Here is a 24944-nt window from a genome sequence, read left to right as displayed (position 1 = left end):
TTTTTCTACTCGTGTGGGATTTCCTATTTTTTGCTTGTGACTTTATGTGAAGGGAGCGTCTTGTATCAGTGCACACAAGGAGTGCTGTGCATCTCTGGGCTCTATAATATCCAGCAATGTTTGCTCTGACGCCAAAACTCACACGCCGGGGCAGAATTGATTAAAAAGAGAGAAGCTGGGATCAAATGGCTGTGCTTCTCACGACTGAAGCGGCACAGTGTCCCAGTGACTTAACGCGCAGGAGAGGATTTTCAGATTTGGGCAGCCTTGTTGTCGCTGCTGTTTACTTCGTTGCCTTTTTACGGGCAGAGAGGACAGTGATGCTCATTGCTGGTGATAAAAAGGAATAATACGATTTCGTTTCATTTTTTTTTTTACCAAGTGCACTTTGAGAGAGGGGGAGATATGATTCGGTTAGTCCTCCTGCTCTCCATCCTGAATGGGGCTGTTTCCCAGCTACACTATTCCGTTCCGGAGGAACAGGAGCCCGGCTCCGTCGTGGGGAATATCGCGGAGGATCTGGGGCTCGACATCACAAAACTTTCTGCCCGTCGCTTCCAGACGGTGCCGAGCTCACGGACGCCGTACCTCGAGGTGAACCTGGAGAACGGCGCGCTCCTCGTCAAGGAGAAAATCGACCGGGAGGAGATATGCAAGCAGACCAGCCCGTGCCTGCTGCACTTGGAGGTGTTCCTGGAGAACCCACTCGAGCTCTTTCGGGTGGAAATCGAGGTCCTGGATATTAACGACAACCCGCCCGGCTTCCCCGAGACGGACATTTCCGTGGAGATATCGGAGAGCGCCGTTCCCGGGACGCGCTTCCCGGTGGAGAACGCCTTCGATCCCGACGTGGGCACGAACGCGCTCAGCACCTACGCGATCACGAACAATAATTACTTTTACCTGGACGTTCAGACGCAGAGCGACGGGAACAAGTTCGCCGAGCTGGTGCTGGAGAAGCCGCTGGACCGGGAGCAGCAGGCGGTGCACCGCTACGTGCTGACCGCGGTGGACGGGGGCATCCCGCAGCGGACCGGCACGGCTCTGCTGGTCGTCAAAGTTTTGGATTCGAACGACAACGCGCCCACCTTCGACCAGTCCGTGTACTCTATAAACCTGCCGGAAAACTCCCCCGTGGGGACCCTGGTTATCCAGCTAAACGCCACGGACGTCGACGAGGGTCAGAACGGCGAGATCGTGTATTCTTTTAGCAGTCACAACACCCCGAGGATAAAGGACTTGTTCAGCATCGACGCGAGGACGGGCAGGATCGAGGTGGCGGGCGAGGTGGACTACGAGGAGAGCAATACGCACCAGATATACGTCCAGGCGAAGGACCTGGGGGCCAACGCGGTGCCCCGCGCACTGCAAGGTGCTGGTGAAGCTCGTCGACGTGAACGACAACACGCCGGAGATAGGCTTCAGCACGGTGACCGAGTCTGTGAGCGAGCAGGACGCCCCGGGCAACGTGATCGCGCTGTTCAGCGTGTCCGACCGGGACTCGGCCGATAACGGCCAGATGAGCTGCGAGATACTGGGAGACGTTCCCTTCAAGCTCAAGTCCTCGTTTAAGAACTACTACACCATCGTGACGGACGGGCCGCTGGACAGGGAGAGCACGGACTCGTACACGATCACCGTGGTGGCGAAGGACAAGGGGCAGCCCTCGCTCGCCACCAGCAAGTCCATCAAAGTGCACGTCTCGGACGAAAACGACAACGCTCCCCGCTTCACTCAGGCTGTTTACGACGTGTACGTGACCGAAAACAACGTGCCCGGTGCTTTCATCCACGCCGTGAGCGCGCTGGATCCCGACGTGGGGCCGAATGCGCTGATTACCTATTCCATATTGGAGTGTGATATACAGGGCATGTCCGTGGACACGTACGTGTCGATAAACCAGGACACTGGCTACCTTTACGCGCTGCGCTCTTTTGACTACGAGCAGCTGAAAGAGTTTAGTTTTGCGGTGCAGGCGAAGGACTCAGGCGACCCCGAGCTCTTGTCCAACACCACCGTTAACGTCATCATCGTGGACCAAAAACGACAACGCTCCCACTGTGATCGCTCCTATCGGTAAAAATGGCACGGCGAAGGAACACCTGCCGCGGTCCGCGGAGCCCGGCTACCTCGTGACGCGCGTCGTGGCGATGGACGCCGACGACGGCGAGAACGCGCGGCTCTCCTACAGCATCCTGCGCGGCAACGAGATGGGCATGTTCCGCATGGACTGGAGGACGGGGGAACTGAGGACTGCCAGGAGGGTCTCCCCAAACGCGACCCCCAGGGCTTCTACGACCTGCTGATCGAGGTGCGGGACCACGGCCAGCCGCCTCTCTCGTCCTCGGCCAGCGTCAGCGTCGTCCTAGTGGACAGCGTGGTGGAGGGCCGCAGCGGGGACCGCGGCGGCTCGACCTCCAAGACCAAGGAGACCTCCCTGGACCCTCACGCTCATCCTCATCATCGCCCTGGGCTCCGTCTCTTTCATCTTCCTCCTGGCCATGATCGTGCTGGCCGTGCGCTGCCAGAAGGACAAAAAGCTCAATCTCTACACCTGTCTGATGTCCGGCGACTGCTGCCTGTGCTGCAGCGCGTGTTGCAGTCGAGGTCGCGGCCGCAAGCAGAAGAAGCTGAGCAAGTCGGACATCATGCTGGTCCAGAGCACCAACGTGACGTCGGGGGTCGGCCCCGTGGGCCAGGTGCCCGTGGAGGAGTCGGGGGTCGGCGGGGTGGGGGGAGGGTTCGGCTCGCACCTCCACCAGACCCAGAACTCCTACTGCTACCAGGTGTGTCTGACGCCTGAGTCCGCCAAGACGGACCTGATGTTCCTCAAGCCGTGCAGCCCGTCCCGCAGCACCGACACGGAGCACACCAACCCCTGTGGCGCCATAGTCACATACAGTGAGCAGCAGCCGGACATCATATCCAATGGCAGCATTCTATCTAATGAGGTAAGAGAGGCCTGAGAGAGGCCATCAGCTTCAGTGCCCTGGGGGCACTTTTTCTATTTGTCAAATGTTTAGCCTAAGGAGGCAGTGGAGTAAAAAGCTGTTGATTCTAATTGGGTTAATTACAAAGATAATGGCTTTAGAGCAGTGGTTTTCAACCTTTTTCATGTCAAGGTCCATTCTTATTCACCATTTGATGAGATGTTGCCTCTCAGAACCAAAACTTTGAATATTTTGTTATCTTTGGATAAGGTTTTGTCCACAATTCCATGCTGTGTTGATGTGGTACCATTAGGAGAGATAAACAGGCGTTGATCAAAATAACAATTATTTAATTAATGCAGATATTTAACAATAATGTAACTCTTGAGAGTGTAAAATGAAACCAAATGGACCCATCAGGGTCCATTTGGTTTCATTTTACACTCTCAAGAGTTAACGATCTACAAGGGTCAATTTGGTACCAACTCTCCATCATTTAGCTGGGGACCACCTGGAACCCCCTCAAGGACCACTGGTGGTCCCCGGACCACTGGTTGAGAACCACTGTAATGACATGGTTATTATACATTATTATCGCCCATGTGAAGCATTTCCCTCTATACTCTGTCGTGCGTAATGATGTGCGAAAACCTGTAGAGCAGCATCAGTTTCTGGCCAGCAACACTATTAATTCAGTAACGCTCGTTTGCCATCATGCATAAGTAAATGGCTTGATGTCAGTTGATGAATCATTTATTTTTTGTGCATAACTGTCTGTTTGGAACTATATCGTGTGTAAAAGGATTACTCGCATGTGGAATAACTATGGACTGTTGAGTTAAATATTAATTTGTTTACAAGTACCCTATACCTGTACATCTGGAGGGAAAATAAATAAATAAACACACACACACACACACACACACACACCACACACACACACACACACACACACACACACACACACACACACACACACACACACACACACACTATATATATATATATATATATATATATATATATATATATATATATATATATATATATATATATATATATATAATATATATATATATATATATATATATATATATAATATATATATATATAATATATATATATATATAATATATACTCTGAAATTCCAGAATATTATCAAAGACAACAACATATTGAAAAGGAAAGTCAAACATGTGTAACTAGTTAATATTCTGGTGGCAAAGAGTGGCAAGTGTTCTGAGCCTACTTGTAGTCTTGTAAAATGAAGGATGACACCTTTTTATATTGCTGTCTATTTTTTCAAGTTATTTCTTAATTTATTCAATGTAATATATACCTGATGCTTTGGAAGGAATGTGCCTGCATGTGGCTATACCAATATATAGAAACATGGCCTATATAGTGATTCATATTCAGTTTATGAGCCATCTAAAGACTATAGGCCTAACACAATTGTATGGGCCCATTCTTTATACATGTCAGTGATGAGCAGATGGTTTGGCATGTAGGCCTAGTGCATTTGACTGGGGGTTGATGATGTTCTTGGTTTTTGGTCCGTCACTGAATTATAGCTTTGTGGCATGTTGCATGTCTTACATTCATTAGCCATATTGACTGTACATACGCCTGCTGCTCTGGTGGCTGTGGACTTGAACTTTTGCTGTTGCCGGGTGATTAGAGGCAGGCAAATCCACCCTGGCCAGTTAGTTAGGCAGTATTGGCATGCCTGTGCGTTAAGTATGCCGCGCACGGCCTTGCACGGCAGCACCGCGAACAAAGGTTGTTCAGTGTTTCAGTGGCGAGCGGCTCAATCATTTACGCATTCAATCGCCTCCTAACCCACTCTCTCCTGCTCTCGCCTGCCATCCCCCACTCACTCAATTGGATACATGTACAGGCTACTGAGTCAATCCGCCTGCGTCATGCCACTCTTTCTTTATACATGTTTCCTACGCAGTAGCCTTGTAGCCCAGTGGCTCCCAATCTCAAACATGGGGTCCAGGGACCCCCAGGGATCTTTGAAGGGGGTCTTGCAGGGGTTTTCCAGCTAAAGTAGTTTATTATATGGCATCATAATCAGTTTATCCACTTTAACCCTTTAAGACCTGGAACGCATCTGTGTCACTTTAGGTTTCTTTGGCTGTTCAAAAACAGCAGATCTACAAGCTCATAGCGCGGCACCGAGTGCCGCGCTATGAGCTTGTAGATCTGCTATTTTTGAAAAATCTTGATTTTTTTTTTTAGGATTGCCTCAGGTCTTATAATGGGTTAAACCTACCTCTGCAAGCTCACAACACATCGCATCGCAATGCAATGGGTTGTGAACTTTGTGAGCTATTTTCAAAAACCTTGTAATAATTTGAAAGATTTTTGAATATTTCTGAACGTTTTAACAACAAGAACCTTGTATGGGGGTCCCCCTAGCACAACATATTGTCAGATGTCCTTCACATCAAAACGTTTGAGAACCAATTCTGCAGCCTATTGGGATTATCTTTCTCCTTGACACCACATCATGTCAAACCTTTTATCATTTTGAACTTTAATCATTATTGTCTTATTGTATTACTACAGACTATCACCTCTTTTTGTTTTTGTTTTTCTGTTGCTCTTATTCATTTACTAAAAGTGAGTATTACCGTATTAAGAAATACGTTTTGTTTTTCTAGACAAAACACCAGCGAGAGCTCAGCTATATGGTGGACAGACCGAGACGCGTCAACAGGTAAGGACACACATATAACTTAACCCTGCACTGGTTATCATTGGTGGAAAAAGTACTCAAATTTTTTTACTAAAGTAAAAGTATCAATATTGCAATGTAGAAACACAAGTAAAAGTCTTGAATTTTACTCAAGTCTGTACTTGAGTAAAATTACTAAAGTATTGTTATCAACATGTACTTAAAGTACCAAAAGTAGAAAGTACTCGTTTCACAAGTTTTCAAATGTATGAAATGTATACAAATATTTTGAAAAAAAAGCGGATCTACAAGCTCACAATGCTTCGCCACGCATTGTGAGTTAGTAGATCGGCTTTTTTCAAATGGCCGAAATGCATATACAGCTGAAGTGGTATGTTTTGTGATAATAATCCAAATTTACAAAGTAACCTAGTAACTAAAGTTTTCAAATAATTGTAGTGGAGTAAAAGTACAATATTTGTCTCTGAGATGTAGTGGAGTAGAAGTTAAAGTACCGAAAATTGGAAATACTCCAGTAAAGTAAAAGTACCTAAAAAATGTACTTAAGTACAGTACTTGAGAAAAATGTTACTTGGTTACTTTCCAACACTGGTTGTTATGCATTGTGAACAGTTGTAGTATTGACCTGTGCAATATCCTATAAGCCACATAGCCAATCATTTTGAGATAATACCCATAACATCCAATATTTGCTGCAGACATGCAGGCGAGCCTAATCGAAGATCCATAACATCCAATATTCCACTCAGGGATAGGATTCCCATATATTCGGCATCATTCATTGTGGCTCGGAGAGGCAGCATCATCCACAATATATCATAATATTCACCCTTAATTTGGCCCAGGCCTGTAACTGACAGTGCGGTGCCTATTAAAGTCATGATGCTGGATTTCATTACATGTCAAGTGTAACATCCAATTTAGACACTTGATGGCCACTGCGAACACATTAACATGTCCTCTCTCTCTTTCTCTCTCTCTCTCTCTCTCTCTCCTCTCTCTCTCTCTCTCTCTCTCTCTCTCTCTCTCTCTCTCTCTCTCTCTCTCTCTCTCTCTCTCTCTCTCTCTCTCTCTCTCTATCTCTCTCTCTCTCTCTCTCTCTCTCTCTCTCTCTCCCCCCCCCATATCCATTCCTCCCCTCCCCTGCCATCACCATAATATGCCAACACCTTGCCCTCTTATCTTCCTCCCTTCCTCGATTTCTCTCTCTTTCCCATCCCCCTTTTCTACCTGCTTCTTCCTCTTCTCTCCATCTGACCCTATTCACCAATCCCCCGGTTATTTATTTATTTATTTACTTTTTGGTCTGTTTTTTGACACCTGTCTCTTCCGCTCCCTTCCCACCTGCCTCTTGCTACCTGCCTCTTTCTCTTCTTTCCACCTGACCCTATTCACCAATCCCCTGGTTATTTTTATTTATTTATTTTGTTTGTTTTCTGTCAACTGTCTCTGCCGCTCTCTCTCTCTCTCTCTCTCTCTCTCTCTCTCTCTCTCTCTCTCTCTCTCTCTCTCTCTCTCTCTCTCTCTCCGTTCCACATTTTTTTGCTCTATTTTCAGCTCGGCTTTCCAAGAAGCGGACATTGTCAGTTCCAAAGACAGTGGGCACGGTGACAGCGAACAGGGCGACAGTGACCACGACGCCACCAACCGGGGTCACTCGGCTGGTGAGTTCCTTGCACCGTATAATTACTCTGTCATTCCATTCCTCCCCTTCGCTTCAGTGGCATGTTTGTGAACGGGATAATGCTGGATTGTCGGTGCGGACCGGTGACTTTTAATTTCCTTAATTTGAGAATGTGCGGAGTGGTTGGGGGGCTGGGGCTCGGATCACCGGCATGGCTGCCATGAATGCTGAGCGGCAGAGCAGAGGTGTTGATTGTATTTCACACCAGGGTGAAGGGGAGAAATATTCAGGGAATCGGGGAATCATATCTGCACCATCTCTATCTCTCTCTGCTTTCTCTTTGTCTCCCTCTTTCTCTCTTGAACTCGTGTTGTCTCACATGGCCTGTGGTGCTGAAAGGACAGCGACTTCCAGGGAGGCAGCATGAGGCAGAATGAGTGGGTCTTTGCTGGCACTAATCAATAGATTCACTCGGCCGGAGACAAAAGGGGTTGGAAGCTAAATGAATGATACTATAATGACGTGCATTTGTTCCAATCAGTTTGTATGATTTTCCTCATTTTTTTCTCCGAACGTCAGAACATCTGGATTTCAGTTTCAATACGAGCACCAACAGATACTTGCAAAGCCACACACGCGCAAGCACACACACACACACACACACACACACACACACACACACACACACACACACACACACACACACACACACACGCACACAAAATCACACAAAATCACACACCGTCTACTCTACTTTGTTGCCCCATATTTCAGTCTTGGGCCTTTACATTGTGGCATTTGTTTTAGACAAGGCATGGGATCTTATCCTAAGCCGTCCCTATGTTCTTTTACAAATTCCATAAGGTTAGCACCTGTTTATTGATCAAGGTGGAGTCAGACCAAAACACAAAATCTTATTCCATATTGAATTGCCCTTTTCCTCTGCAGAGATCGTTCCAACGCAGACCCATGTTAGACCTCTGTCTAGACACGAGCCTGCCAAATACCATATGAGCACCGTGGAATACAAATGCAGCCGATTAGTTAGGTGTTGTAGGATAGTGAATGGTCCTGATTGGACTCTATGGTGTTTGACACTTTTAATGAACCAAATCAAATTTTGATATGTGATGCTAGTAGTAGCCATTTTACCCTCGCTGGTGAAATGAGCCGGGAAGGTCAAAACTATTGCAGGGCTGGAGAATGCGGCGCTGGATGAAATCCAAGACTCTGTCTTTTTCATCAATAAGGAAAATTCGGGGTGAAATTTGTATTAGCAGGGTCATTTACCCATGCGTTCCGACTTGGACGCCTTCCACCTGGGTGTAATCAAATACTATCCGAGGAGAAAAAGCTCAGGTAGGAGCTTGGAACGTTCAAGGCATCCCCTGCTTCGTGACGAAGTACTCAGATATTTTACTTAAGTAAAAGTAGCAATACCGCAATATAAAAATACTCTGTTACAAGTAAAAGGCCTGTGTTCAAAATGTTACTTGAGTTAAAAGTACTAAAGTATTGGCGTCAAAATATACTAATAGTACCTAAAGTAAAAGTAGTAAAATGTTTGAAAATAGCAGATCTACAAGCTCACAACGTGTCGCACCGCGACGCGTTGTGAGCTTGTAGATCGGCTATTTTCAAACAGCCCATGTATAAAATAGGGCTAAAGTGGTTAATGTATGTTTTATAATGTAATAATTTATATCTGCAAAGTAACTAGTAACTGAAGTGTTCAAATAATTGTAGTGGAGTAAAAGCACAACAATATTTACCTCTGAGATGTAGTGGAGTAGAAGTAAAAGTACTGAAAATTGGAAATACTCCAGTAAAGTAAAAAATACCTCAAAATTGTGCTTAAGTACAGTACTTGAGTAAATGTACTTAGTTACTTTCCACCACTGACCCGCAACACACAGTGGAGAGCGGCAGGAAGGCAAGGCGAACGCTAGGTGACACAGGACATGAGTCAGACTCAGCCATGACCACGGGACCAGCTGGTAACACAGCTCAATGTTGGCCCCGCTGAGCCAGCAGGGAGCCTTCTGAAGCTCAAAAACCTGGAGCAGAAATTGTCCCCGACATTATGCTTCATGGCTGGCTCGTAACTATATTTCCGTGATCCCATTTCCTTATATGGAACATGGCAGGGACACCTCACATCTTGTTTGGTCGCAGCAAGTGGTTTGCCAGCAGGAGTATGCTCATGCTGGCCCACGAAAGTATTATAAACCAATAGCAAACCTTTAGCGGAGCGTGAGTTGTCTTTGGCACCGGCCGAGGACATTCCACAGTTGGTGCTGTACACGGCATCATAGTTCATAAGGAGGGTGAATATTTGTTTCTCATGTTTGGATTCATTAAGGGAACAGCTTAGTTCTCCATGGGAGGCAATATCGCATGTCTGGTATTCTGGAGAGAGACTTGAGATGTACAAGCTTTTGTAAACATAACCAGACGGTGTGTGTGGAGCTATATGATCTGATTTAATGTTTGTGTTTACAAGCTTTTGTCTATTTCAGTGAGTGTTGTGCGTACGTGTTTGTTTGTTGGGAGTCGTCCACTGAGATGATGCTGTGGGGACCTTAACTGATGTTCTGTAAGGAATGAGAGAAAGGCTTGGCATTCGTCCAGCTGTATACTGCCTCCATATAGACAACTAATGCCCTGCTGTGTATCTGTGTGTGTGTGTGTGTGCACGCACGATTGTGCGCATGTGTGAGGTAACCGCATGCATTAAAAGGATGACAATACATCTAGCTATGCCCTAAGCCTGGTGTGTGAACGTGTATGCGTCAGTGCATGGGTGCACCTGGGCATGTGCATGTGACACGTGACTTAGATATTACGTCAGATCCTTGTGTTGGTAAATGTGCATCATTTCACACACCATGCATACATGAGGCAAAAGATTCTGAGGCAGGGCAGTTGTGCAGCTTTGTGTTTTTGTATCTACTTGTGCATTGTATGCAAGCGTGCACGCACGCGCATGCATGCAGGCACACACACACACACACACACACACACACACACACACACACACACACACACACACACACACACACACACACACACACACACACACACACACACTCAGACACACACACACTCAGACACACTCAGACACACACACACACACACACACACACACACACACACACACACACACACACACACACACACACACACACACACACACACACACACACACACACACACACACACACACACACACACACACACACAAACATGCACATACTATACCTTCTTTTCAGCTCTCGTAGCAGGGTCTCATCCTTCATTCTGTCTCCCCCACACGTTAGCTCTCTGCAACACTCGGCTGATCAGTAATTCATTTCCAGAACCCTTTGCATAGCAATTATCAAAGGGAAGGTTAGAGGCAAGGATTCCTCATGGGACGGCGTCGTGGCACACTCTCTCCCTTTTGGTTGCAGCTCGGAATATTTCAAATCAGGGGGAAAAACCATTTCCAGTTGGCATATCATCAACTACACCTGCCGTAGCTTCCCGCTCGACCGCTTGCTTGACACTTTCGAAAATAAGTCTCCTGACGTGGTTCTAAATCAAAGGGACACCGCCGCGGTGGCTTGGATATTGCCAGATACCTTTAAAATGTGGATGAGTGGCTTTTCTGAAAGTGACGCATTTGGAGTTGGTTCAAGAAAAAGCGAGGCACTGCTGCGTCAGGAGCCAAAATGTCATAGATTGACTGGCTTTGCCTAATTCTCCCACAATGTAACCCCTTTTTCTAGGCAGTTTGATTCAAATTAGAGTCTGTTTTCCTCATTATTTCCCCGCCCCGTCATCCTAATCGCACACGGCGGCTGGTGTGCGAGAGCCAGACAAAAGGTGACAGATAAGAGAGAGGAGAGGATGAAATATTCATCAATGGGAAAAGATTGAGGGACTTTGAACCCTTGGAGGAGACGTACGCAGCACGCTGCGGTTTTGAGGGGGAACGTCGTGCCTTTATGTTTGAAATGATCATTATCCGGACGTTTGTTTTGCCGAGAACAACAGCCCGTGACAAATGAGACAATTAAATCGCCGTGGCAACGGTGTATTAGATGGCTGATTATGAATTAGTGGCGGAGCGGTGCATGGTGCTTTGCCATGTCAGTGGGCTGTCAGAGCGATTTAACATGCAGCATTCTGAGCGTCTCCCACAGGCCTCTCGTTTCTGACGTCAGTGTGGGGTGAGAATTCAGAGAGCGTTTAGCGCGTCTTTATCAAACTTTGCGAGGAAGTGAGATGGACTGCCGCTTTCATTAACCCATTAAGACCGGGAAAGAATCTGTGTCATTTTTAGATTTCTTTGGCTATTAAAAAATAGCAGATCTACAAGCTCATAGTGCGGCGCCTACGAGCTTGTAGATCTGCTATTTTTGAAAAATCGTGAAAATGTTTGCAAATCTTTGAATATATATATATATATTTAAAGCAAACATTTGTAACTCAAATCTTTGCTTCTGAGGGATTCTACAAATGTCTTCTAAATCCTAACAGTTTTTTGAAAAATAATTATGTTGCTATAATATCAGTGGTTCTCAAACCTTTTTCATGTCAAGGACCCTCAAAATGATATGTATTTTGGCCGCGGACCCCCATCTCAAAATATGTTGTTCCATGGACCCCCCAGAAGTTGTAACAGATTAAAAAAGTTCGCTTTAGAAAAATGTATATTCAAAGATTTGCACACATTTTCATGATTTTTCAAAAAATAGCAGATCTACAAGCTCATAGCGTGGCACTCGGTGCCACGCTATGAGCTTGTAGATCTGCTATTTTTGAATAGCCCAAAGAAATCTAAAAATGACACACAGATGCGTTCCCGGTCTGAATGGGTTAAGTCAGCTGATTTATTTCTCTTGAGCATTTGGGATTCTGTTCCCCATATTTAATGGCTCAAAAGGGGGCATTTCATTGCATAGTTAACATGTTATAGCACGTGGCCCATCTGCAACACGGTTGCAAAAATGGGAAGAGGATTGGAGGTGAAGTGGGGTGGGGTGCAGTGCATCTGGGGGCGGAGCTAAACCTGACAGAACATTACGTGAAACCGAAAAGTTTTCAGTAGAATTAAAGATATTTTTTGTGATGCGTTTGAATAGAATTAAACAATGTAAACGTTTTGAAAAGGCACTATATAGGGAGGTTAGGTTGCCATGCTTGGTTGTGAGTTTTATACATATTTAACCAAATGAAAAGTAAACAAGATATTGTGACTAAATAACTACATTGGATCCATTAATTTGGAACAGAGGTTCATGTTTTCCATTTCCGGAAAAGTAATAGTTTTGGACATACAAGGTTTTCGCTCGTCAGCAACGATTTCCTCAATGGAATGATGAGCAAATGAAGTGACAGCTCTGAAACTACAGTTCTGAAACGAAGGAATAGCAAACGCAAAGACTTTCCTCCACTGACATCCGGTATCTATAGGCCCAGAATGAGCCGAAGCATCAAACTTAATAGTGTGAAAAAGATTCCCTCAAACAAGGCTTTTGATTGTTCATTAATGAAGTGATATGTGAGCCAATAGGCAATGACAGTCTTTTTGCAAGTCCCTGTGAGACATGAGCAGTCCTTGTCTGCTCATATAACATGCAAACCAATTGCGCTGGCAGGGGACCCGGCTTTACAGAACATCTGTTCCAAGCCACTCTAAAGGCCCTATCTGCAATACCAAGCCTCCAGCCAAAACGGTCTGCTTTCATATTAACCTCTGGGGCTCGTTGTCTTGTCTCAGGCACAGATGTCTGCGAGTCGCCTCCGTGACCTAATAACACGACTTTACATTCACAAAAGCAAAGAAAATGACACCTGCAGGCAACATGCCTTCCACTTTGCCCTCCCTCTTCACCGTTAAGGCCTTGAGTATAGCGCTGCGTTCACACCGGGCGGATACAAAGCTACGGTCTACCATTCATTTTTAAATGGAGGCCAGTGACATGGAGATGCAAGGACATCTGACCTTTGTACAGTAGCTGCTACAAAAGCAGATACAAACGGATACAAAGCTACAAATCCAAGTTGAGCTGGCTTCAACTTCTGCTTCAGAGCTACAAAACCACAAAGTGTTAACCCTCTCACCCCCACTCGCCTTTGCTCTCCACACAATTCCTGTTTGTAATGGGGGGGGGGAATCATTATTTCTGTCCGCTAGGTCCATGTTCTTTTTAACCCCAGGCTTTATTTTCCTATATATCTTTCTTGCTTGCCGACGCACGTTTGATGACATCAGCAAGCTGGTGCAACAATCGAACAATATCTTACAAGACAGATAATTATGCTGCTTTGCTTTGTATCTTTGTATATTTGATATCTTACAGTGTGAACCTTAGCCTAAGGCCTCCCCCGGTGGCCTATATGCGATTTGTGTCTGTGTCAAGATTATTAGCTGTGTGTGGGCTTGTAGCGCTGCATTTGAGGGACTGAGATCAAGTGATGAAAAGCACAGAAAACACAGATCAATAATGACTGGTCATTCAGGGCCTCGGCCCTCATAAGAAATTACATTAATCAAAGGCGGCAGTGTTATGGCAAGCAGCCACATTGAACTTCACTCTGAGGCAACATGCCACTGTTGCAAACATGAGGAAAAAGCAAGCCGTCCCCCCTCAGACACACAGCTACAGTATCACTCTGTCTGTCATCAGCGCATATGGCGGGGGCATCTTCATCTATTTTGGCTTTGAGAGGTCTCTGGTTTACTCATCACCGTCCCACCGGCCCACCCCGTGCACGGAGGCCGCTGTCACTCTGCCTTGCTGTCCAAATATTGACGTTTCCTGTCTCTTATCCTCGCTGGAGTTGAAGCGCATCTAAGATGAATAACAGTGGTATGGGACAGAGGAGTTGGAAATGCTCCTCCTGAGGAATAACGTGTGTGTGTGTGTGTGTGTGTGCGTGTGTGCGTGTGTGTGTGTGTGTGGGTGTGTGTGCGTGTTCGTAGCGTGGGCCACATTCACTGCAGTTTCACCAGGTTTAGGTGAGGATTAAGGCTGATTCATACATGGCTGTACGCCGGTGCAGTGAGCCGAAAAGGTGATGGCAGGTGCAAAAACACCATTATGTGTGTGTGTGTGTGTGTGTGTGTGTTTGTGTGTGTGTGTGTGTGCGCGCACGCACGCGTGAGTGCGCGTGTGTGTGTGAGAGAGAGAGAGGGAGAGATAGAGAGGGCGCAAACACAAAAAGCACAGGTCTTAGGAGTGCATGTTTTCTTGCTGAGGTTTTGTTTTGCTCATTTCCATGCACACTGTCTCTGGGAGTGTGTGCGTGTCAGGCAATGCAATTAGTCAAATCACACTAGTTTGGGATTCCAGGACCGAGCACAGATGTAATGTGGAAGAGAACAACAGGCAGGGGGAGAAAATGAGAATGGAACTGCTGATTGCTTATTAGCAAGTAGATAGTTTGTTTGGGTTGCTTGCCATTCTTGCAGTCTCCCTCTGGTTTTCTGTGTGTGTGTGTGTGTGTGTGTGTGTGTGTGTGTGTGTGTGTGTGTGTGTGTGTGTGTGTGTGTGTGTGTGTGTGTGTGTGTGTGTGTGTGTGTGTGTGTGTGTGTGTGTGTGTGTGTGTGTGTGCCTGTGCCGTCTGACGAGGTCACAGTGAGAGACAGGGCTGCTGGCTGGCAGAGCCTGTCATTGCCAGTCATTTTTGGTTGTTGTTTGCTTCCCCTGCCTGGATAAGGAGGTGTGTGTGTGTGTGTGTGTGTGTGTGTGTGTGTGTGTGTGTGTGTGTGTGTGTGTGTGTGTGTGTGTGTGTGTGTGTGTGTGTGTGTGTGTGTGTGTGTGTGTGTGTGTGTGTGTGTGTGTGTGTGTGTGTGTGTGTGTGTGTGTGTATGTTTGTACACATGTAGTATATGTGCACGTGTTTGTGCAACACCTGTATGCATACAGTGATGATCATGTTGCTGTTGGTGAGAGCAGACATAGACATAATGACAGGGCTCTGTGCTCTGTAGCTTTATTTACAGTATACACAACCATCTCTGCTCTACTGTGTGCTGTCACACCTGCATGGATCATGCATCGATAGAGATAGAGATATGTAAAATATCACAGCAGAATCACAGCAAGTGTTAAAGTTGGAATTTGTTTTTTGTTTAAACCTGGGCCCCTATGTGGACCATTTGTTTTCCCTGCAGACGTTTTGCCTGCAGAGGGAGAGGCAGGCTGGTAATTCAAATCAGGCTTTATTTTGTGCTAAATACGGGGTTATATTCTTACATCTGTGTGTCAAGACTTTTAGGTCACTTAAGTAAAAGTACTGGTGAAAGTAATAATGGGTCTAAATAATCTGACTTATAAACATACATTTCATACATTTTTACATTTTATTCATACATTTTCTATATTTCTTTAAATAATTGTTAAATTATATGGTTGAGCAAACATTTTTGAAAGATCCAAACACTGTGTGAAAACATTATTTCAGTTGTCTCTGGGGCAAAACGAAAACAATCCAAAACAAAAAGTTTAAATTACCGTCTTGCTCTTGCCGCCTTGTACGCAAAATGTCCAGAGGAACGCATGGCCAAAGGATCTAAAAACAGAGCTCAGGGGCCTGTTCCTCGAAAGTTGAATTAAATAAGCCTGGATTTAAGTCAAATCCAGGCTTGACAAAGTCGGGTCCGTATAGCCTGGTTTATTCGGTTCCTGGAACGCCAAGCCAGGCTGAAAAGGAGCGACTTTGTCGAGCTAGGCCTTGTCAAGCCAGGCTGTGTCGAGCCAGGATAATGAAGCCAGGCTTCACTTATTTCTATAAAAGACCATGAAAGTCGATAGCAGAATCCTTGAACTTGACCAATCATGGAGCCCAAAACCAGAGCGGCGTTCTTCTCTGTGGCTGAACAGCAGCACTGCAGCAGCTCATGGAATCTTACAAGGAAGTAAAATTTATAATAAGCAAGAAAGGAAACACGGCCCCAATAAATATAGATCCAGGGAGAAAGCGTGGCAAAGTATTGCCGACAAATTAAATGCACAAGTTGTCCAAAAATATGCAATTAATTTATATACAAATCCATAAATATATAATTCAGTTAGGTTTAAACATAAGGAGTTTAAGTGAATGTTGGAATTATAATTATAAACACTTAGAATAATTTTCAAATTTCAAATTTCTAAAATCGAAGATCTACAAGGGAAAAGCTTGCCTTTTGGCGGCCGGGGGTCCGGGGTCAACGGGGGTCAACGGGGGTCCGGGAGTACACGGGGGGCCGGGCCCCCCGTGTACTCCCGGACCCCCGTTGACCCCCAACAGAGGTCTGGGGTATACGGGGGTCCACGGGGGCGGGGGTCCACGGGGGTCCGGAGGTCCATGGGGGTCCGGGGGTCCACGGGGGTCCGGGGGTCCATGGGGGTCCACGGGGGTCCGGAGGTACACAGGGGGCCGGGGGTCCACGGGGGCGGGGGTCCACGGGGGCGGGGGTCCATGGGGGGCCGGGGACCCCCGGCCGCCATAAGACAAAAACATTTCGGGCTTGTAGATCTTTGATTTTTGCATAAGAATTGAATAAGTGTAGAAAAACTCATTGGTTTATGATTGGAGTCATTGGACTAACAGCTATTTCACAAAACTTGAAGAACAAGGCACTGGATTAATAAAGCTTGGCTGTTAGCCTGCTCCTGACCAGGCTAACTTCACAGCTAAATTGCCATGGTAACTAAGCTAGGCTTGCTTCAATTCTCTTTTGAGGAATCGGATAAGGCTAAACTTAGCCAGGGTGAACTGGCTAAACTAATCTTCAAGATAATTCACCTTTTGAGGAACCGACTCAGCTCTAATCCTGGCTAAATTAAGCCAGGATAGGTGGTAAAGCCAGGCTTTAGTTAATTAGTCTAATTCACCTTTTGAGGAACAGGCCCCAGGTTACAAACAAAAGAAATTGGGGAAAAATAGCCTTTTGTTTTGCTTTGTAGCCTCCCTCTTAAATCTTTGACATGAAAGGGATGTATGTAAGTTTGCATGTATGTGTGTTTGTGTGTTTTGTGGTTTTCTGTGTGTGTTTTTTTGTGGGTGTGCGTGTGTGTGTTTGTGTGTGTGTGTGTGTGTGTGGCGGGGGGTCTTTGTCTACACACACCTGCATTTGTGTCTGTTATGGCTCCCGCATTGTCCTTTGCCTGATTTGTTTGTTTTTGTGGGGACATGCATTGTGTACTTTGCATGCACAGAGATTTCTACACCTACATCTTCACTCTGATCTACGTGTACGTGTGTGTGTGTGTGTGTGTGTGTGTGTGTGTGTGTGTGTGTGTGCGCATGCGCGTGCGCGTGCGGCATATTGTGCGCGCATGTGTGGTCTTTGTCTACACACATCTGCATTTGTGTCTGTTATGACGCCTGCATTGTCCTGTGCCTGATTTGTTTGTGTGTTTGCATTGTGTACTTTGCATGCACAGAGAATTTGCAAGTGTGTGTACAGAGCCTGAGATTTCTGCTACACCTACATCTTCACTCTGATGTCTGTGTGTGTGTGTGTGTGTGTGTGTGTGTGTGTGTGTGTGTGTGTGTGTGTGTGTGTGTGTGTGTGTGTGTGTGTGTGTGTGTGACGTGTGTGTGTGTGTGTGTGTGTGTGTGTGTGTGTGTGTGTGTGTGTGTGTGTGTGTGTGTGTGTGTGACGTGTGTGTGTGTGTGTGTGTGTGTGTGTGTGTGTGTGTGTGTGTGGGGGTGTGTGTGTGTGTGTGTGTGTGTGTGTGTGTGTGTGTGTGCGTGTGCGTGCGTGCGTGTGCACTTGTTCTGTAAGTACTACAGCAACAGTGTTATTATCAGTAGCATATATTTGCATTAGGAGACCCTTTGATCTGAAGCCCTCACAGTCTGATGGAATAATAGATTGCATCCCTCTCTCTCTCTCTCTCTGTCTGTCTCTCTTTCTCTCTCTCCCTATCTATCTCAAGCCTGATTTATACTTATTTGTGCTTTTTTCAGTGTGCAACACCGGCGCACAACTAAGTATAATGTCCCTTTTATAGTTATAGTTAACTATAACTACGTATAACTATAAAATATAGTGTTTTGGTGAACATTATAGTTATCGTTATAGTTATAGTGCTCAGTGTGAACGGCCCTTTACTCTCTCTCAGTGCAATGCATCATCTCTGTCTTTTACCCTGGCTAGCTGCCAGTGGTGGAAAGTAACTGAGTATATTTACTTAAGTACTGTACTTAAGTACAATTTTGAGGTATTTGTACTTTACTTGAGTATTTCCAATATCCAATACTTTTACTTCTACTCCACTACATCTCAGAGGCAAATATTGTACTTTTACTCCACTACAATTATTTGAAAACTTTAGTTACTAGTTACTTTGCAGATATACTACATTATTACATTATAAAACATACATTAACCACTTTAGCCCTAGCTTACACCTAGGCTATTTGAAAATAGCCGATCTACAAGCTCACAACGCGTCGCATCGCGACGCGTTGTGAGCTTGAGATCTGCTATTTTCAAACATTTTAGTACTTTTACTTTTGGTACTTTAAGTACATTTTGATGCCAATACTTTTGTACTTTTTCTCAGGTAAATTTTGAATTCTGGGCTTTTAGTTGTAACAGAGTATTTCTATATTGCAGTATTGGTAACTTTTACTTAAGTAAAGAATTTGAGTACTTTTTCCACCACTGTGGCTAGTTGCTCATCTCCTTTGATCATGCCATTCCTATGCTCTCACATTGTCCATGGCTCCACTGGAGAAAAAAAGAACCGGGAAGACCGCAAATCCAATCAGCAGACAAACTAGAATGACTTGAGGCTTCCATTATTATGATGACTGGTGTTCCTCTCTCTCTCTCTCTCTCTTTTTTTCTCTACTCTCATGCCCCCCCCCCCTTTGCTTCTTATATTCCTCTCTTTATTCACTCAAAGAGAGCATAATTGACTTAACTGGTACCTCTTTCATGCTGTGCGTGTCTACTGTAAGTGTGTGTGTGTATGTGCGTGTGCGTGTGCGTGTGCGTGTGCGTGTGCGTGTGCGTGTGCGTGTGCGCGTGCGTGTGTGTGGTATTCATCGTAGCATCTACAGTATGATGATCATTTCTTCTCTTCGTGTGTGTTCTAGTGTTTTGTTTTCTTTGGTGGAGCCTCAGTGTCAGCTGTGTTTCTTGTCATTTCGCATCTGGTTGAAGGACTAAAGGAGCGTGAATCAGCAATCGGCAAAACATTCCATAGTTTTTTTCTAGTTTCACGTTGCCTTTGATAATTGCGTCTTATTCTTTTCTACGGGTGAGGCAGAATAAGGAACCACAATTTTCTCTTGTGTTGTTGTCCTCTGGTGTTGGGGAATCGACTGTGAGCCAGATTATTCTGATGTGAGGAGAGGGTTGAAATGTTCTCTTCCAACGCCACATCGCTTTGATTGCACATTTGGTTCAGAATGAATGAGGAGAAGAGCCAGACAAACAAACAATTCACTTCATCAACGTTGGCCGTGTCTGTTTGATGAATAGCTTTTGCCGCTGCCTTTTTTTTGTTGTTTCTTCAGCTTTCGACATTGGCAAATGATTCGCTAACTTGCGTTATCTCTTCTTCTCCCTCTTTTCTTCACTTCCTCTTCTCCTTTCCTGCTCTCCTCCTCCACTGCTGTCACCTTACCTTCCTCGTCACTCCTCTTTTCCCTCTCTCTCTCTCCTGTGTGCTGTACGTTTCCTCTGCCTCTCGCCCAGGTACCGATCTGTTCTCCAACTGCACAGAGGAGTGCAAGGCCCTGGGCCACTCCGACCGCTGCTGGATGCCGTCCTTCGTGCCGTCCGACGGGCGCCAGGGGCCGGACTACCGCAGCAACCTGCACGTGCCCGGCATGGACGCCACGCTGCCCGACACTGAGGTACCCTCCTCCGCCGACCCGTCCGACCACCTCCGGCTTGCCATGACCTCATCCACCGTCCAACCGTCCAACTATGATAGGTCATTCTCCACCTTTGGCAAGGACGGTCAGAGGTCACAGTCACACCACAGTCTCCACCATCACCTCCATCCTCCTCCTCCTCCTCCGCCACAGCAGCAGCAGTACAGCTCCAGCACGCTGGACAGGAAAGAGTATGATAGGGGAACCCTGCCGTACAAACCGACCTTTCTCTGTGAGTATCAGTACGAGAGTTCACTGGGACCCTACGACTTTGGTCTGGTCCAGTATAGATACTAAAAGACACTTTGGTCTGGTCCAGTATAGATACTAAAAGACACTTTGGTCTGGTCCAGTATAGATACTAAAGACACTTTGGTCTGGTCCAGTATAGATACTAAAGACACTTTGGTCTGGTCCAGTATAGATACTAAAGACACTCTGGTCTGGTCCAGTATAGATACTAAAGACACTCTGGTCTGGTCCAGTATAGATACTAAAGACACTTTGGTATGGGTCCAGTATAGATACTAAAGACACTTTGGTCTGGTCCAGTATAGATACTAAAGACACTTTGGTCTGGTCCAGTATAGATACTAAAGACACTTTGGTCTGGTCCAGTATAGATACTAAAGACACTTTGGTCCGGTCCAGTATAGATATTAAAGACACTTTGGTCTGGTCCAGTATAGATACTAAAGACACTTTGGTCTGGTCCAGTATAGATACTAAAGACACTTTGGTCCGGTCCAGTATAGATATTAAAGACACTTTGGTCTGGTCCAGTATAGATACTAAAGACACTTTGGTCTGGTCCAGTATAGATACTAAAGACACTTTGGTCTGGTCCAGTATAGATAATAAAGACAGGAGGAAGGCCAATCCGTCTTGATTCTGATTTGGACTTAATAAAAATTATTTTATTTATTTTCACATTTATTTCACGTTTATTTCCTTGAGTTGACAAATATGGCTTTATTTTTGTGTTTGTTTGTTTTCTAACTTTGTATAATTATAGCATTTTATTTTGGCTCGTTGCTCATTTGTTTATTTTGCTAAATTCCCTTTCTGACACCCACGCTTGAGAAATATTCTTAACCGAATACTAACCCTATTTATTGTCTACAAGCTTCTCTTTTTTTGTCTTCTTCTTCTTTTATGTTTTTTTGTTTTGTTTTTGCTTTTATAAAACAATAATAAAAACAAATCTCCATTGGATTCAAAGAAATCTGCTGTGGCCACCTTTTTATTTCTTTCCCTAAATTCCCCTCCTGCTAAGTGCTCAAGCTTTCCCTTCAAATAACCTTCTAATCTGATGCTCATATAAGTAAAGGTCACTGATGTATACCCACACATTTAATGTCTATTATCACATGCTGTCAAGAGTATTTACGTGTTCTAAATATACCTGCCACACATAATGGAATGTTAACAATTGAGTATAGTGAATATCTTTGTTGATACCCCTATTCAGCAGACACAGACAGCTCTGAGAGTGTACACGGGTCCATTTGGTTTCTTTTTTACGTTCTCCGTGTTAAATGAACACTGAGAATTTTACAGTGCAATCGAATGACTTGTGGTAGAACACAGGTCCAACTACTATCAAAATATTAATAATAGTTTTGGAGTTCATGCTAGAAAGAAAGAAAGAAAGAAAGAAAGAAAGACCTGATTGACCTGAAAAGCAGTGCATTGGGGGGTGTAGTGCTGCTATCAGTTGCTTCTGAGTTCATTTCTTCCAAGTTGCCACATTACATCATGAATATTATATTAGGTCTAAGACATTGGTTCTCAAAGTCCCCAGCTAAATGATGGACAGGAACCGAATGGACCCTTATGAGTCCGTAACTCTGAGAGTGTACAAATGGAACCAAATGGACCCTAACGGGTCCATTTGGTTCCATTTGTACACTCTCAGAGTTAAATTAACATTGATTTTACAATATGAATTGGGGTCCCAGAGGTATGAATGCCATTAAATGGGGGTCCGTAGCCTAGTGCATGTCAAACTGGGGGTCCTTGAAATTAAAATGGATGAGAATCACTGCTAGAGAGCCGTAAAAAACCTTCTCTTATTGGGGTCCCTGGCATATTGTTTCAAATGGGAGTCCGCGGGCTAATAAGTGTCAATTTGGGGGTCCTTGACATGAAAAAGTTTGAGAACCACTGGTCTAAGAGTAAGAAAAGGATTGGATGTAGGCATTTAATAGTGTGTAAGTCATTTCCAGTCAACTCACTACCATGTTAGCCACCATCCTGCACGGGTCTGCATGCTGACTGTGGGTTTATCGTCCCCAGGTAAACAATGAGCATGATGACCTGCTTTTTCTGCTGTAACTTGCTTGACAGAGAGCCAAGCAGTCTCCTAATATTGCACATCACAGAGCTATGTGAAATATAATTGGTGTTTAGCTCTTAGCTCCAGAGGCTGCTTTGCTCCAAATATAGCTCCCCATGTGTCTGCTCATCTTCTTCTGCCTCGCAGGGTTAGGGGTAATTCCACTCTAAATTCAGTCAATCCAAGGCCTTTTTCTACTTTAACCCATTAAGACCGGGAACGCATCTGTGTCATTTTTTGATTTGAGCTAAAAAAGCATTATTTTTCACTTTGGCTATTCAAAAATAGCAGATATACAAGCTCATAGCGCGGCACCGAGTGCCACGCTATGAGCTTGTAGATCTACTATTTTTGAAAAATCGTGAAAATGTGTGAAAATCTTTGAATATATATTATTTTAAAGCGAACACTTTTAACTCAAATGTTTGCTTCTGGGGGTCCCTGGAACAAAATGTTTTGAGATGGGGGTCCGTGGCCAAATACATGTAATTTTGGGCGCCCTTGACATGAAAACGTACCACTGACATAGTAGGCTAACATACGTTTTTTTTCAAAAAAACAGTTTTTAGAAGACATTCTAAAAACGGACATTTGGTAGAATCGGCTTCATGTCTTAATGGGTTAAAACTTCTCCCATTCATCCAATCTATTGAAGTGAATTGACCCTCACCCTGCTGCCTCAAGTGTATTTTATTTTATTTTTCTTATTACTGTATCTGTGGAAAATGTGACAATACAGTAGACATCAGTAACGGAGCCAGTCCGAGACAGACTCCATAGCACTCTGTTTTTAGAAAATGGCATCCGTTGCTACTAGAGGACTCTGTTTATCAGGCCTGGCCAATAAAGGGTCTATGAGAGGATGCATAAATGTTTGATGATCTATTCATCGATAATTAATGAAACAATTAGAACCCTCTGGATTTGCCCCGCATGGTTTATTATACAGCTTAAGTTTTTTGAGCATCTGTCCTCGCTGATGGAGACGTTTAGCTCATTCCTGACTGTTGAAAACCAGCCTTAGGGGAATATAAATAACTCTTACCACTTCAGTTCACTTTAAAGGAGTAGTTCACCCAAAAAATGACTTATTTTCTATCAAATACACACCCCATGAAGCCTTGAATTCATGGACATGTTTTAGTTTTTGTCACATTCCTGAGCCAATAATTTGATTACCGTCTCCTACCGGCTAATGTATCCGGTAGGAGACACAAAGGAGACTCTTTGTGTCTCCTACCGGAAATACACACAGTCATCAAATTCTTGGCTCAGGAATGCGACAAAAACAAAAAAGAATCCATGAATTCAAGGCTTCATGGGGTGTGTAATTGATAGAAAATAACTTTTTTTTTTTTTGGGTGAACTATTCCTTAAACCTTTTGGCGTATCACATTCGTATAAGGGGGAGATCACACCTTGACGTGTCGCTACAGGTGCAGACGCAAATAATGAATCAATAGGGGAACAAATGTATTCAAGTCTTGAGTCTCTGCATTTTGCCATTATCCCACCCTTCCTACCACATATCAGCATCAAAACAGGAAGGGGAGGTACAACCACGCCTTGCAGTGAAAAGTTGAGAATATTTAAACTTTTATGTGTGTTTAAAACGTGCTACAACAATGTGAGAGAAGAGAGGAGTGCACGCAAGGCACACTGTGCCACAGGAAAACAATGCTGGTGACACTTATTCTCTCACATAGTCAGACAAATAGTGCAAAATAGGGTATCTGACAGCTTCAGCTGCACTATTCATTCTTTCGCTGTCTCTTAGGAGAAACGCAATTTTGTTTTCTACATGCTTGCAGACAGAAGTGACAAAGAAAGACATCTTGAATCTTTGCGACACGTCTCGGTGTGATCGTCCCCTAAGAGTGTATTTAAAGTAAGACGTGTCACTGAAAAGTCCAGAGGGAAAGGTGGCGTTCATTTTAACGAGTGTGTGTTCTCTCCCCTTCCAGCCCGCAAAAGGATTTGCTAGCTCATTCCGTGTGGACCTATCGGAGACAGCGTGAATTTCTGTACTAGACTGCCAACAGTGATGCTATAGAGACAGCAAACATGACACAAAATAAACAGCATCACGGATGACAACGGCAACAACAACCTGTTATCAGCTTCATTATCCTGGGTGGCCAACTGTAACAGAACCTTAGCATCAGCAGCCAAGGGAGAGACAGTGTGGAGGGGAAAGAGAAAGCAACTGTAGACCATTCCAAGGCCTTAGTCCTCTCAGCAGGCCTGAGACTGAGGCACATGACGCCCATTGAAATGAAGATCACCGTGCTGTCAAACAGACATAACAGAGAAACTTGACCGACGTGAATGACGGAATATGAAGCGAGGGAGACAAAAGACGGACAGATGAACTCAAACAGAGAATAGTTTGTCCTGTGAGGGGGGTTTGAGGCTGGAGTACACGCCCTCTGGTGATCTGTGTGTGTGCCTGTTTACACGAGGAGAAAA

General features: G+C 44.8%; 1 protein-coding gene across 1 annotated transcript; it reads left to right on the top strand.

Moving 5' to 3' along the window:
• Window positions 1-11: 11 nt before the first annotated feature.
• pcdh10a (protocadherin 10a) lies at window positions 12-20434 on the top strand (the record flags this gene model as incomplete). The annotated part of the gene is given in 8 exon segments (XM_080448888.1): window positions 12-1356; window positions 1358-2041; window positions 2043-2265; window positions 2268-2443; window positions 2445-2951; window positions 5603-5658; window positions 7195-7301; window positions 19956-20434. Coding segments are annotated over 8 exon segments (3183 nt in total). The 5' UTR covers window positions 12-405.
• Window positions 20435-24944: the final 4510 nt, after the last annotated feature.

Source organism: Gymnoscopelus braueri, assembly GCF_963280865.1.
Source record: "Gymnoscopelus braueri genome assembly, chromosome: 2".
In the NCBI taxonomy this organism is placed as follows: domain Eukaryota; kingdom Metazoa; phylum Chordata; class Actinopteri; order Myctophiformes; family Myctophidae; genus Gymnoscopelus; species Gymnoscopelus braueri.
This window is presented reverse-complemented; position numbering and strand designations above follow the sequence as displayed.